The sequence below is a fragment of the Salmo trutta genome, chromosome 13, assembly GCF_901001165.1.
Source record: "Salmo trutta chromosome 13, fSalTru1.1, whole genome shotgun sequence".
Classification (NCBI taxonomy): Eukaryota; Metazoa; Chordata; class Actinopteri; order Salmoniformes; family Salmonidae; genus Salmo; species Salmo trutta.
In genome coordinates, this window is record NC_042969.1 from 86,170,801 (window position 1) to 86,185,244 (window position 14,444).

A 14,444-nucleotide genomic window follows, 5' to 3' on the forward strand; every position below is an offset into this window, starting at 1 on the left:
TTAGTTAGTAGTTGGCAGACTTGGGTTTTAATAATATTACTGTATTTCCCCCTTGGGTTGCAACATTACCAGTACCTTTCCCAAAGTTCCAAGGTTTTTCAGAAATCACAATTGGAGAATTACATTTTTTAATTTTTTTTTATTTTTTATTTTAGTCATTTAGCAGACGCTCTTGTCCAGAGTAGTGAGTGCATACAATTTCATTTGTACTGGTCCCCCGTGAGAATCAAACCCACAATCCTGCCGTTGCATGGGACCAAGTGTGGCTCAGTTGGAGGATTCCCTCCCTGCTTCGGCTCTCTTGATTCCAGGAATCTCCCAACTGGGATTGCTCTAACTGGGAATCATCAAACTAAGAATTTACTCATTGAAAATCCTCCAGCTGCGATTCTTTCTGAAACACTTGAGAACTATGCTTGGCCTGTCAAAAAACGTTGACCCCTGACCCCCTCAGCCCCCACGGTGGTGAAGGACGTGCCCCCCCAGGCTAGGCTGATGCAGGAGGAGATCTTCGGCCCCCTGTTGCCCATAGTGACCGTCAGCGACATAGATGACGCCATCCACTTCCTCAACGAGAGAGAGAAGCCTTTGGCGCTCTACGTCTTCTCCTCCAACAAGAAGGTAAGGTCTGGAGGGAGCTAGTGAGCAAGCTATGGAGTAGGGCTGAAATCCAAAAAGGAGGACATGGTGGAGATTACACCTGCCAAATCCACTCAAATCTCCACAATTTGGGCATAGGGTTTTAGGGGTTTATTTGGGATTGGACATGGGTCACTTTTAGTTGAGCTCCTGATGAAATGTAGTTTATATACTGTAAGGAGGTCATCTGTTACTGTGGCAACAACAATTGTCCTTATTTTGGGTATGTACAGTATGTATTTACATATGAGGGTTTGATAAAAGACATCCTTCTTTCTGTCTCTGTCAATAAGGTGATAAAGCGAATGCTGGCTGAGACTACCAGTGGCGGGGTGACAGTCAACGACGTTATTATGCACTACACCCTCAACTCTCTGCCCTTTGGGGGTGTAGGTAAGAAAACTGTCTCATAATACTGTTAGGCTTTAGGATACGGCCTACCCGGACCTCTGGTGAATATACTGTTGGTTGGCACGCTAGCCGGTATTGGGACGGTTCTGGTTAACTGACGGGCAGCTAATATGATGGCATGCCACTGCTGGCCCAACCACACCTTGCCACTACAGTAGTCATGCCTACGACAGTCCAATGGTGGCTTGCCTACAGTAGACAGATGGACTGTGTCTAAATTCACCCTCTGACTGTAGTGAGCAGTAAAATGTGTATATACAGTATATTAGATATACGTCACATAAAACTCGTAATAAAGACTAAGTAATTAACCTATTAAAATGTTGATGTGACTCTATAAAGACAATTAAAATCCACAAGCAAGCATTAGACAATGAGTTGACGTTAACTAGCAAGAATGGGTCTGAGAATTGTCTATATCAAAGGCAAATGTTTAATTAACATTGAACAATGAATGAATTTAACATACCAGGCATGAAGCTTAAGTTACGAACATTAACAAGCATTACAAGGCATTATTCCAACCATATGGATCCTCAAGTTAACTTACAGGACAAAGCATCATTCTAGGCATATAGATCCTAAAGTTAACTTATAGGACAAATGATGAACAAAGAGATGCTTACTAGGCCAGAGGCCTAGAAGCCTAGGAAATTAGAATTTATTATACAACCTTCCTCCATGAACTGGATACATGATGCATTTAATTACATTTCTAACATCTGAAGGTGTAACTTTTCAACCCAAAACCAACCACCATTGACCAATCAAACCATATCAAGTTGATAATAACCTAAACACTCCCAAGCCCAATCTCCACAGGGTGTCACAGCATTTAAAGGCTGGTGTGATGAGGGGATGAGGCCGATGTACCCTGTCCAGATACAAGACACAGAAATAATACATCCATAGAGAGTCCTCTTTAGGGGACAAGTTACCATAGAGATAATACATATAGAGTCCTCTTTAGGAGACAAGTTACCATAGAGATAATACATATAGAGTCCTCTTTAGGGGACAAGTTACCATAGAGATAATACATATAGAGTCCTCTTTAGGAGACAAGTTACCATAGAGATAATACATCCATATAGAGTCCTCTTTAGGGGACAAGTTACCATAGAGATAATACATATAGAGTCCTCTTTAGGGGACAAGTTACCATAGAGATAAAACATCCATATAGAGTCCTCTTTAGGGGACAAGTTACCATAGAGATAATACATATAGAGTCCTCTTTAGGGGACAAGTTACCATAGAGATAATACATCCATATAGAGTCCTTTTTAGGAGACAAGTTACCATAGAGATAATACATATAGAGTCCTCTTTAGGGGACAAGTTACCATAGAGATCATCCATATAGATAGAATCAGAGTTATCCTCAGTGAAAAAGTTTCTGATAGATACCAGGGACTGGGTTGGAAGGTAGCGCGTCCTTGGGACTGAGTTGGAGGGTAGCGTGTCCTTGGGACTGAGTTGGAAGGTAGCACGTCCTTGGGACTGAGTTGGAAGGTAGCGTGTCCTTGGGACTGAGTTGGAAGGTAGCGCGTCCTTGGGACTGAGTTGGAAGGCAGTGCGTCCTTGGGACTGAGTTGGAAGGTAGCGTGTCCTTGGGACTGAGTTGGAAGGTAGCGCGTCCTTGGGACTGAGTTGGAAGGTAGCGCGTCCTTGGGACTGAGTTGGAAGGTAGCGCGTCCTTGGGACTGAGTTGGAAGGTAGCGCGTCCTTGGGACTGAGTTGGAAGGTAGTGCGTCCTTGGGACAGTGTTGGAAGGTAGCGCGTCCTTGGGACAGTGTTGGAAGGTAGCGCGTCCTTGGGACAGTGTTGGAAGGTAGCGCGTCCTTGGGACTGAGTTGGAAGGTAGCGCGTCCTTGGGACAGTGTTGGAAGGTAGCACGTCCTTGGGACTGAGTTGGAAGGTAGCACGTCCTTGGGACTGAGTTGGAGGTTAGCGTGTCCTTGGGACTGAGTTGGAAGGTAGCGCGTCCTTGGGACTGAGTTGGAAGGTAGTGCGTCCTTGGGACAGTGTTGGAAGGTAGCACATCCTTGGGACAGAGTTGGAAGGTAGCACGTCCTTGGGACAGTGTTGGAAGGTAGCGCGTCCTTGGGGCGGTGTTGGAAGGTAGCGCGTCCTTGGGACTGAGTTGGAAGGTAGCACATCCTTGGGACTGAGTTGGAAGGTAGCACGTCCTTGGGACAGTGTTGGAAGGTAGCACGTCCTTGGGACTGAGTTGGAAGGTAGCACGTCCTTGGGACTGAGTTGGAAGGTAGCGCGTCCTTGAGACTGAGTTGGAAGGTAGTGCGTCCTTGGGACAGTGTTGGAAGGTAGCACGTCCTTGGGACTGAGTTGGAAGGTAGCGTGTCCTTGGGACTGAGTTGGAAGGTAGCGTGTCCTTGGGACAGTGTTGGAAGGTAGCACGTCCTTGGGACTGAGTTGGAAGGTAGCGTGTCCTTGAGACTGAGTTGGAAGGTAGCGCGTCCTTGGGACTGAGTTGGAAGGTAGCGCGTCCTTGGGACTGAGTTGGAAGGTAGCGTGTCCTTGGGACTGAGTTGGAAGGTAGCGTGTCCTTGGGACTGAGTTGGAAGGTAGCGTGTCCTTGGGACTGAGTTGGAAGGTAGCGTGTCCTTGGGACTGAGTTGGAAGGTAGCGTGTCCTTGGGACTGAGTTGGAAGGTAGCGTGTCCTTGGGACTGAGTTGGAAGGTAGCGTGTCCTTGGGACTGAGTTGGAAGGTAGCGTGTCCTTGGGACTGAGTTGGAAGGTAGCGTGTCCTTGGGACTGAGTTGGAAGGTAGTGCGTCCTTGCCTCTGAGCTGGAGGGTAGCGTGTCTTTGGGACTGAGTTGGAGAAATGCTGCTAGAGCATCATGCAGCTAACATCTAATCCTTAACAAGTCACATGACCCTTTGACCCCTCATCTGACCCTAGCCCTGTGACCTCTGAACCCCACAGGTCAGAGTGGAACAGGAAGGTATCATGGGAAGCACACCTTTGACCAGTTCAGCCATCATCGAGCGTGTCTGGTCAAGTCCCTGGGCATGGAGGAGGTCAACGTGGTGCGATACCCACCCCAGAACCGCCAGAAGGCTCGCAGGGTCAGGCTGGCCATGAGGACCCCACTGGTCGACTTCTCTAGGAAAACCTACATCTGGGCCGTGGCAGCCACAGTCTTTGCTTTCGGTCTCTTGGTCACCTTGACTGCCATTCTGCTAATTGCTGGTGGCTTCAACTGCACCTGTTGGAGACTTTGGCAAATCTGGCGCTAGCCAGTCTTTAGCTGTATTGGCCGATGTACATTCAACGAAAGACATGTCCCTGTGCCTGTGTCTTTAGAATAATGTCTAATGTCTTTGTGTGTCTGACACTGTAACTCAACTCACAACCCTGGTGGTGCAAACCCCTGACTGCTGTTAGTGGTGTCAGCTTGCCATCACCGATCCTCTGTAATGACGATGAGCCACTGATTTTGTCGATGGCGGGCTGCTGTTTGCTTGCTAGATGTGTTTTGCTGATCTTCCGTTTTAATCTATAATTTCATTCTAATCTAACAGCCAATCTATGGTTTATCTTTGTTTGTTTAAAGATTGTCAAAGAATTGAAAAGTTAGATCTATCTTTTATTGAAAGGGGGATACCTAGTCAGTTGCACAACTGAATGCATTCAACCAAAATGTGTCTTCCGCATTTTACCCAACCCCTCTGAATCAGAGAATCACCTGACCGCTTTCACATATATCCTAACAATAATAGAAAAGGTTTGCTGGAATGGAAAGCAGTATACAGTAGCCAACATAGGGAATCCTTGAATTTGGACTATAGTTGAAAAATTCCAGCAACTTTCCCAAATGTCCCAGGTTTGCCCGAAATCCTGGTTGGAGGATTCTGGATTTCCTGTTTAGTTCCTCCTGATTCCGGGAATCTTCCAACAGAGATTTCTGGTAAATCTGGGAAACTTGAACATCATAACATCTAACATCTCTAACCCCACTCCACAGGTCAGAGTGGAACAGGAAGCTATCATGGGAAGCATACCTTTAACCAGTTCAGCCATCATCGAGCGTGTCTGGTCAAGTCCCTGGGCATGGAGGAGGTCAACGTGCTGCGGTACCCACCCCAGAACCACCAGAAGGTTCGCAGGGTCAGGCTGGCCATGAGGACCCCAATGGTTGACTTTTCCAAGGGCACCTACATCTGGGCCGTCACGGCGTCCATTGTGGCTCTGGGACTCCTGGTCGCCCTGACTGTGATTCTAATACTAGCGGCTGGCGTCAGCTGCACCTGTTTGTGATTGATGGATAGACACAGTGAAGTTAAGGTTGCACATTTTGGTAACTTCCCCAAAATCCCCCGGTATTCCAGATATCCCTATTGGACGATTTCGGATTTCCTGCTTCTTCCCTTATGATTCTGGGAATCTTCCTACCTTTCTCAGGAAAACCTGGTAATTTTGGGAAAGAGTAGAGACACCATAGACTGTGGTATTAATATATTAATGTCAAGTCATTGTGATTATTATTGCATCCTACCTCTCCTCTGTCCTCTCTCTCCTTCTCTCTGTTCTCTCTCCTAAATCTCTCCCCTCTCTCCCCTTCTCTCCTTCTCTCTGTTCTCTCTCCTATATTTCCTCTATCTTTGCTGCCCCTCTCTCCCTTCTCTCCCCTCTCTTTCCTCTCTCCATCACCCTCCTGAAGTTGTTTTGTGTGTCTGTCTGTACAGCAGACATACAGGGAATTCAGAATGTTTCAGACTCCTTCACTTTTTCCACATTATGTTACGTTACAGCCTTATTCTAAAATGGATTACATTTTCCCTCATCAATCTACACATAATACCCCAAAATGACAAAGAAAAAACTGGTTTTTAGATTTTTTTTTTTTACAAATGTATAAAAACATCTGAAATATGACATTTACATAAGTATTCAGATCCTTTACTCAGTACTTTGTTGAAGCATCTTTGGCAGCGATTACAGCCTTGAGTCTTCTTGGGTATGACGTTACAAGCTTGGCACACCTGCATTTGGGGAGTTTCTCCCATTCTTCTCTGCAGATCCTCTCAAGCTCTGTCAGGTTGGATGGGGAGCGTTGTTGCACAGCTATTTTCAGTCCCCCCCAGAGATGTTCGATCGGGTTCAAGTCTGGGCTCTGGCTGGGCCACTCAAGGACATTCAGCGACTTGTCCCGAAGCTACTCCTGCGTCGTCTTGGCTGTGTGCTTAGGATCGCTGTCCTGTTGGAAGGGGAACCTTCACTCTGGAGCAGGTTTTCATCAAGGATCTCTCTGTACTTTGCTCTCCATTAATTTTTCCCTCGATCTCTTCCAGTATCCCAGTCCCTGCTGCTGAAAAACATCTCCACAGGATGATGCTGCCACCACCATGCTTCACCGTAGGGATGGTGCCAGGTTTTCTCCTGTGATGCTTGGCATTCAGGCCAAATAGTTCAATCTTGGTTTCATCAGACCAGAGAATCTTGTTTCTCATGGTCTGAGAGTCTTTAGGGGCCTTTTAGCAAACTCCAAGCGGGCTGTCATGTGCCTTTTACTGAGGAGTGGTTTCCGTCTGGCCACTCTACCATAAAGGCCTGATTGGTGGAGTGCTGCAGAGATTGTTGTCCTTCTGGAAGGTTCTCCCATCTCCACAGAGGAACTCTGGAGCTCTGTCTGAGTGACCATCGGGGTCTTGGTCACCTCTCGGACCAAGGCTCTTCTCCCCCGATTTCTCCGTTTGGCTGGGCGGCCAGCTCTAGGAAGAGTCTTGGTGGTTCCAAACTTCTTCCATTTAAGAATGATGTAGGCCACTGTGTTCTTGGGGACCTTCAAAGCTGCAGAAATGTTTTGGTACCCTTCCCTAGATCTGTGCCTCGACAACTGTCTCGGCGCTCTACGGACAATTCCTTCGACCTCATGGCTTGGTTTTTGCTCTGACATGCACTGTCAACTGTGAGACCTTATGTAAACAGGTGTGTGCCTTTCCAAATCATGTCCAATCAATTGAATTTACCACAGGTGGACTCCAATCAGTTTGTAGAAACATCAAGGATGATCAATGGAAACAGTATGCACCTGAGCTCAATTTCGAGTCTCATAGCAATGGGTCTGAATACTTAATAAGGTATTTTTGGATTTTATTTTTAACACATTTGCAAAAATTTGTAAAAACCTGCTTTCGTGTTGATATTATGAGCTATTGTGTGTAGATTGATAAGTGGGGGAAATGATTTAATTCCATTTTAGAATAAGGCTGTAACGTAACAAAATGAGGAAAAAGTCAAGGAGTCTGAATACTTTTCGAGTTAAGGTTAGGGTTGCACATTATGGTAACTTTCCCCCAAATTCCCCGGTCTTCCTGAAATCCCTATTGGAGGATTTTGGATTTCTTGCTTCTACCGTTATGATTACGGGAATCTTCCTATCGAAAATATTCCTACCTTTCTCAGGGAAAAACTGGTAATTTTGTGAAAGAGTAGAGACACCATAGACTTTGGTATTAATTAATACATTAATGTCAAGGTATTATGTGCGTTTCATTAGTCTGTACCTTCCATGTCTTCATTTTTTAAAATTATTTATGTTGTATGAATTTGTATCAAATTAATGTTTTACATTTTTTAATGACATTATATAATAAGATTCATGAAGTTCTCTCACTTAACTACAGTTAAAAAGATGAAGTAGGCTAATAAATTCACTACTGTATTGAAAACCATGTTATTAGCGCAAAGTAGGCCTTAATGTTCTGCACACATAAAACTTTGACAAATATGCCCCAGTGTTAAAGAAACGTTTTTTTTTGCCTCTTTCCTTTAAAGTGGATGGTGGTACTCGAGGGTAAAATGTCTGCTCGTAAAATGCAGCTGTCAGCGTTATTTTTAATTCTCCTGCACCTGGAAACCCTGCCTGGTTTGTACAATAATGTCAATTCAATGTAATTCAATGTGTCTTTGTGTCTCTCCGGATACATTCATATAACACACTATTCATGATTTAGTGCACTACTTTTGAACAGCGCCCATAGAGCTCTAGTCAAAAGTAGTGCACTACATATATACTAAAAATAGGATACCATTTGCGACAGACATACCGTACAATATAGACTGAGTGTACAAAACATTATGAACACCTGCTCTTTCCATGACACAGACTGATCAGGTGAATCCAGGTGAAAGCTGTGACCCCTTATTGATGTCACTTGTTAAATTCACTTCAATCAGTGTAGATGAAAGGGGAGGAGACAGGTTAAAGAAGGATTTTTAAGACTTGAGACAATTGGAGACATGAATTGTGTATTTGTGCCATTCAGAGGGCGGAATGGGCAAGACAAAGGATTTAAGTGCCGTTGAACAGAGAATGGTAGGTGCCAGGCGCACCGGTTTGTGTCAAGAACTGCAACGCTGCTGGGTTTTTCTTTGGGACTGTGTTGGAGGGTAGCGTGTCTTTGGGACTGTGTTGGAGGGTAATGTGTCTTTGGGACTGAGTTGGAGGGTAGTGTGTCCTTGGGACTGAGTTGGAGGGTAGTGTGTCTTTGGGACTGAGTTGGAGAAATGCTGCTAGACCGTCATGCAGCTAACATCTAATCCTTAACAACAAGTCACATGACCCTTTCACCCCTCATCTGACCCTAGCCCTGTGACCTCTGAACCCCACAGGTCAGAGTGGAACAGGCAGCTATCATGGGAAGCACACCTTTGACCAGTTCAGCCATCATCGAGCGTGTCTGGTCCCTGGGCATGGAGAGGTCAACATGGCGCTTTTAGAAGGGTTTTTAAGCCTTGATACAATTGGAGACATGAATTGTGTGTGTGTGCCATTCAGAGAGCGGAATGGGCAAGACAAAAGATTTAAGTGCCTTTGAACGGAGTATGGTAGTAGGTGCCAAGCGCACCAGTTTGTGTCAAGAACTGCAACGTTGCTGGGTTTTTCATGCTCAACAGTTTCCTGTGTGTATCACCCCCCCCCCCCCCCCCCCAAAAAAAAAGGACATCCAGCCAACTTGACACAACTGTAGGAAGCCATTGAAGTCATGGGCCAGCAGTTCTGTGTTTTAGGCTGTCACAAACTGTTGTCATACATTAAACAGCAGGTGGCAGCAGAGAGCTAGTCTGATTTTACCAACGTTATCATAAATAACCACACAGGGGACGGTAGATGCTCTTGGAGGACTTTTCCTTCTCATTCGTGTAGTAGCGTGGGGGGTTAATGCTGGTGAATACAGCCAGGCATTAGGGAGTAAATGTTCACTCACTGTTGTCAATAAAATACAAATACTATTGTCAATAAAAAACAAATACTGTTGTCAATAAAAAACAATTACTGTTGTCAATGAAAACAATGGTGTAAGGCCTCTAGAAGTTTAGTCTGGTCTGGTTTAGCTGGTGCCATAAAGCTGCTCATAACCATTACTGTGAAACAGAGGGGGGTAGAGGTTATAAACAGTGTTACTGTAGAACAGAGACGGTAGAGGTTATAAACAGTGTTACTGTGGAACAGAGGGGAGTAGAGGTTATAAACAGTGTTACTGTGGAACAGAGGGAGTAGAGGTTATAAACAGTGTTACAGTGGAACAGAGGGGAGTAGAGGTTATAAACAGTGTTACAGTGGAACAGAGGGGAGTAGAGGTTATAAACAGTGTTACTGTGGAACAGAGGGAGTAGAGGTTATAAACAGTGTTACTGTGGAACAGAGGGAGTAGAGGTTATAAACAGTGTTACTGTGGAACAGAGGGGGGTAGAGGTTATAAACAGTGTTACTGTGGAACAGAGGGAGTAGTGGTTATAAACAGTGTTACTGTGGAACAGAGGGGGGTAGAGGTTATAAACAGTGTTACTGTGGAACAGAGGGAGTAGAGGTTATAAACAGTGTTACTGTGGAACAGAGGGGAGTAGAGGTTATAAACAGTGTTACTGTGGAACATAGGGAGTAGAGGTTATAAACAGTGTTACTGTGGAACAGAGGGGGTAGAGGTTATAAACAGTGTTACTGTAGAACAGAGGGAGTAGAGGTTATAAACAGTGTTACTGTGGAACAGAGGGGGTAGAGGTTATAAACAGTGTTACTGTAGAACAGAGGGAGTAGAGGTTATAAACAGTGTTACTGTGGAACAGAGGGGGTAGAGGTTATAAACAGTGTTACTGTGGAACAGAGGGGGGTAGAGGTTATAAACAGTGTTACTGTGGAACATAGGGAGTAGAGGTTATAAACAGTGTTACTGTGGAACAGAGGGGTAGAGGTTATAAACAGTGTTACTGTGGAACAGAGGGAGTAGAGGTTATAAACAGTGTTACTGTGGAACAGAGGGAGTAGAGGTTATAAACAGTGTTACTGTGGAACAGAGGGAGTAGAGGTTATAAACAGTGTTACTGTGGAACAGAGGGGGGTAGAGGTTATAAACAGTGTTACTGTGGAACAGAGGGGAGAAGAGGTCATAAACAGTGTTACTGTGGAACAGAGGGGGGTAGAGGTTATAAACAGTGTTACTGTGGAACAGAGGGAGTAGAGGTTATAAACAGTGTTACTGTGGAACAGAGGGAGTAGAGGTTATAAACAGTGTTACTGTGGAACAGAGGGGAGAAGAGGTCATAAACAGTGTTACTGTGGAACAGAGGGGGGTAGAGGTTATAAACAGTGTTACTGTGGAACAGAGGGAGTAGAGGTTATAAACAGTGTTACTGTAGAACAGAGGGAGTAGAGGTTATAAACAGTGTTACTGTGAAACAGAGGGGGGTAGAGGTTATAAACAGTGTTACTGTGAAACAGAGAGAGTAGAGGTTATAAACAGTGTTACTGTGGAACAGAGGGAGTAGAGGTTATAAACAGTGTTACTGTAGAACAGAGGGGTTAGAGGTTATAAACAGTGTTACTGTGAAACAGAGGGGGTTAGAGGTTATAAACAGTGTTACTGTGGAACAGAAGGAGTAGAGGTTATAAACAGTGTTACTGTGGAACAGAGGGAGTAGAGTTATAAACAGTGTTACTGTGGAACAGAGGGGGGTAGAGGTTATAAACAGTGTTACTGTGGAACAGAGGGGGGTAGAGGTTATAAACAGTGTTACTGTGGAACAGAGGGAGTAGAGGTTATAAACAGTGTTACTGTAGAACAGAGACGGTAGAGGTTATAAACAGTGTTACTGTAGAACAGAGGGAGTAGAGGTTATAAACAGTGTTACTGTGGAACAGAGGGAGTAGAGGTTATAAACAGTGTTACTGTGGAACAGAGGGGGTAGAGGTTATAAACAGTGTTACTGTTATTAGAGGGGGGTAGAGGTTATAAACAGTGTTACTGTGGAACAGAGACGGTAGAGGTTATAAACAGTGTTACTGTGGAACAGAGGGGGTAGAGGTTATAAACAGTGTTACTGTGGAACAGAGGGATTAGAGGTTATAAACAGTGTTACTGTGGAACAGAGGGAGTAGAGGTTATAAACAGTGTTACTGTGGAACATAGGGGGGTAGAGGTTATAAACAGTGTTACTGTGGAACAGAGGGAGTAGAGGTTATAAACAGTGTTACTGTGGAACAGAGGGAGTAGAGGTTATAAACAGTGTTACTGTGGAACAGAGGGGGTAGAGGTTATAAACAGTGTTACTGTGGAACAGAGTGGGGTAGATGTTATAAACAGTGTTACTGTGGAACAGAGGTCGTAGAGGTTATAAACAGTGTATAAACAGTGTCGGAGGTGGAACTCTGTTGGAGCCGTCAAACCGGTGAGCAGCTGCTCTTGCGATCGTTGTCATGGAGCCACATCTTTAGAGCCCTGGTCAGTACATTTCTATCCGCGACTTCCTGAAAGTTTCAATACTTTTCATTTTTATATGCTCAGACTGCGGGGAATCTTTGCTTTAGTCTTTACACTTATCCAGTCATTTCAGATCTACACAAGTGTATAAGGGGTAATGTATAAGGGGTAGTATATAGGGGGTAGTGTCTAGGGGGTAGGGATTGATTTGGAACGTAGCCTAGCAGACTGTGGTTCAGAGGGCACCCTGGGACCTGGCTCTCTCTCTCTAAAGTCAATACTTGCCCTTATGATCTTATCAAATAACCCATACTGTTATATCCTCCTGAGAGCTTGCTATTCATCTTCTCTAATGGAAATTAGTTTTTGGTACACATGCTACTGTGTTAGGTCCTGTTGTATCTTTCTGTACCCTTTCTGGGCTTTTCAATGATATCAAGTGTGGGGGTTTTTCTTTTTCGGTTCGTCAAAATTGGCTACCATCACAATGACCATATTTCCAATCACATTTTATTGTTCACACGCGTCGAATACAACAAGTGTAGAGTTACAACAGGTGTAGAGTTACAACAGGTGTAGACTTTACTGTGAAATGCTTACTTACCAGCCCATTCCCAACATCGCAGAGTTAAAAAGTAAGAAATATTTTCTAAATAAAAAAGGAAATAGTAACACAATAAAAACAATAACGAGGCTATATACGAGGAGTAGCAGTACTGAGTCAATGTACAGGGGTACGTAGTGGTTGAGGTAATAACGAGGTTATATACGAGGACTGGTGGTACTGAGTCAATGTACAGGGGTACGTAGTGGTTGAGGTAATAACGAGGCTATATACGAGGACTGGTGGTACTGAGTCGATGTACAGGGGTGCGTAGTGGTTGAGGTAATAACGAGGTTATATACGAGGAGTAGCAGTACTGAGTCAATGTACAGGGGTATGTGGTGGTTGAGGTAATAACGAGGCTATATACGAGGACTGGTGGTACTGAGTCGATGTACAGGGGTACGTAGTGGTTGAGGTAATAACGAGGTTATATACGAGGACTGGCAGTACTGAGTCAATGTACAGGGGTACGTAGTGGTTGAGGTAATAACGAGGTTATATACGAGGACTGGCGGTACTGAGTCGATGTACAGGGGTACGTAGTGGTTGAGGTAATAACGAGGTTATATACGAGGACTGGCAGTACTGAGTCAATGTACAGGGGTGCGTAGTGGTTGAGGTAATAACGAGGCTATATACGAGGAGCAGCGGTACTGAGTCAATGTACAGGGGTGCGTAGTGGTTGAGGTAATAACGACGCTATATACAAGGAGTAGCGGTACTGAGTCGATGTACAGGGGTACGTAGTGGTTGAGGTAATAACGAGGTTATATACGAGGAGTAGCAGTACTGAGTCAATGTACAGGGGTACGTAGTGGTTGAGGTCATTGAGGTAATACAATATGGCCGTGTTCACATATTAGTCGGAACTAAAAAAACTCTGACATTTTCGACTTGCTGAAAGCAGAACCGTGTAACTACACCCAGTAAGCAAGTTGGAAGTTTCAGAGTTTCCTAGTTTCGACTAGCATGTGAACGTAGCATGTGAACTAGCATGTGAACGTAGCATGTGAACGTAGCATGTGAACTAGCATGTGAACGTAGCATGTGAACTAGCATGTGAACGTAGCATGTGAACTAGCATGTGAACGTAGCATGTGAACTAGCATGTGAACTAGCATGTGAACGTAGCATGTGAACGTAGCATGTGAACGTAGCATGTGAACTAGCATGTGAACTAGCATGTGAACGTAGCATGTGAACTAGCATGTGAACGTAGCATGTGAACGTAGCATGTGAACGTAGCATGTGAACGTAGCATGTGAACGTAGCATGTGAACTAGCATGTGAACGTAGCATGTGAACTAGCATGTGAACTAGCATGTGAACTAGCATGTGAACTAGCATGTGAACGTAACACATACAGTTGAAGTCTGAAGTTTACATACACTTTAGGTTGGAGTCATTAAAACTCGATTTTCAACCACTCCACAAATTTCTTGTTAACAAACTATAGTTTTGGCAAGTCGGTAAGGACATCTACTTTGTGCATGACACAAGTTATTTTTCCAACAATTGTTTACAGACAGATTATTTCACTTATAATTCACTGTATCACAATTCCAGTGGGTCAGAAGTTTACATACACTAAGTTGACTTTGCCTTTAAACAGCTTGGAAAATTCCAGAAAATTATGTCATGGCTTTAGAAGCTTCTGATAGGCTAATTGACATCATTTGAGTCAATTGGAGGTGTACCTGTGGATGTAGTTCAAGGCCTACCTTCAAACTCAGTGCCTCTTTGCTTGACATCACAGGAAAATCTAAAAATTGTAGACCTCCACAAGTCTGGTTCATCTTGGGAGCAATTTCCAAACACCTGAGGTACCACATTCATCTGTACAAACAATGGTACGCAAGTATTAACACCATAGGACCACGCAGCCATCATACCGTTCAGGAAGGAGATGCGTTCTGTCTCCCAGAGATTAACGTACTTTGGTGCGAAAAGTGCAAATCAATCCCAGAACAACAGCAAAGGACCTTGTGAAGATGCTGGAGGAAACAGGTACAAAAGTATCTATATCCACAGTAAAACGAGTCCTATATCGACATAAC

At 44.3% G+C, this 14,444-nt stretch overlaps 1 protein-coding gene across 4 annotated transcripts in view; it reads left to right on the plus strand.

Moving 5' to 3' along the window:
• The window catches only part of LOC115206671 (aldehyde dehydrogenase, dimeric NADP-preferring), a 25,763-nt gene extending 20,110 nt beyond the window's left edge, over positions 1-5,653 (plus strand). For 2 of the 4 annotated variants that reach the window (XM_029773858.1, XM_029773857.1), the window contains 3 exons: positions 455-621; positions 933-1,032; positions 4,003-5,163. In XM_029773858.1, coding sequence (XP_029629718.1) covers positions 455-621; positions 933-1,032; positions 4,003-4,316 — 581 coding nt within the window. In that variant the 3' untranslated portion in view covers positions 4,317-5,163. Of the gene's footprint in view, positions 1-454; positions 622-932; positions 2,595-2,652; positions 2,692-4,002 lie in introns of those variants that run through there. The other 2 variants (XR_003880835.1, XM_029773860.1) reach the window with 2 other exon arrangements.
• Positions 5,654-14,444: the final 8,791 nt, after the last annotated feature.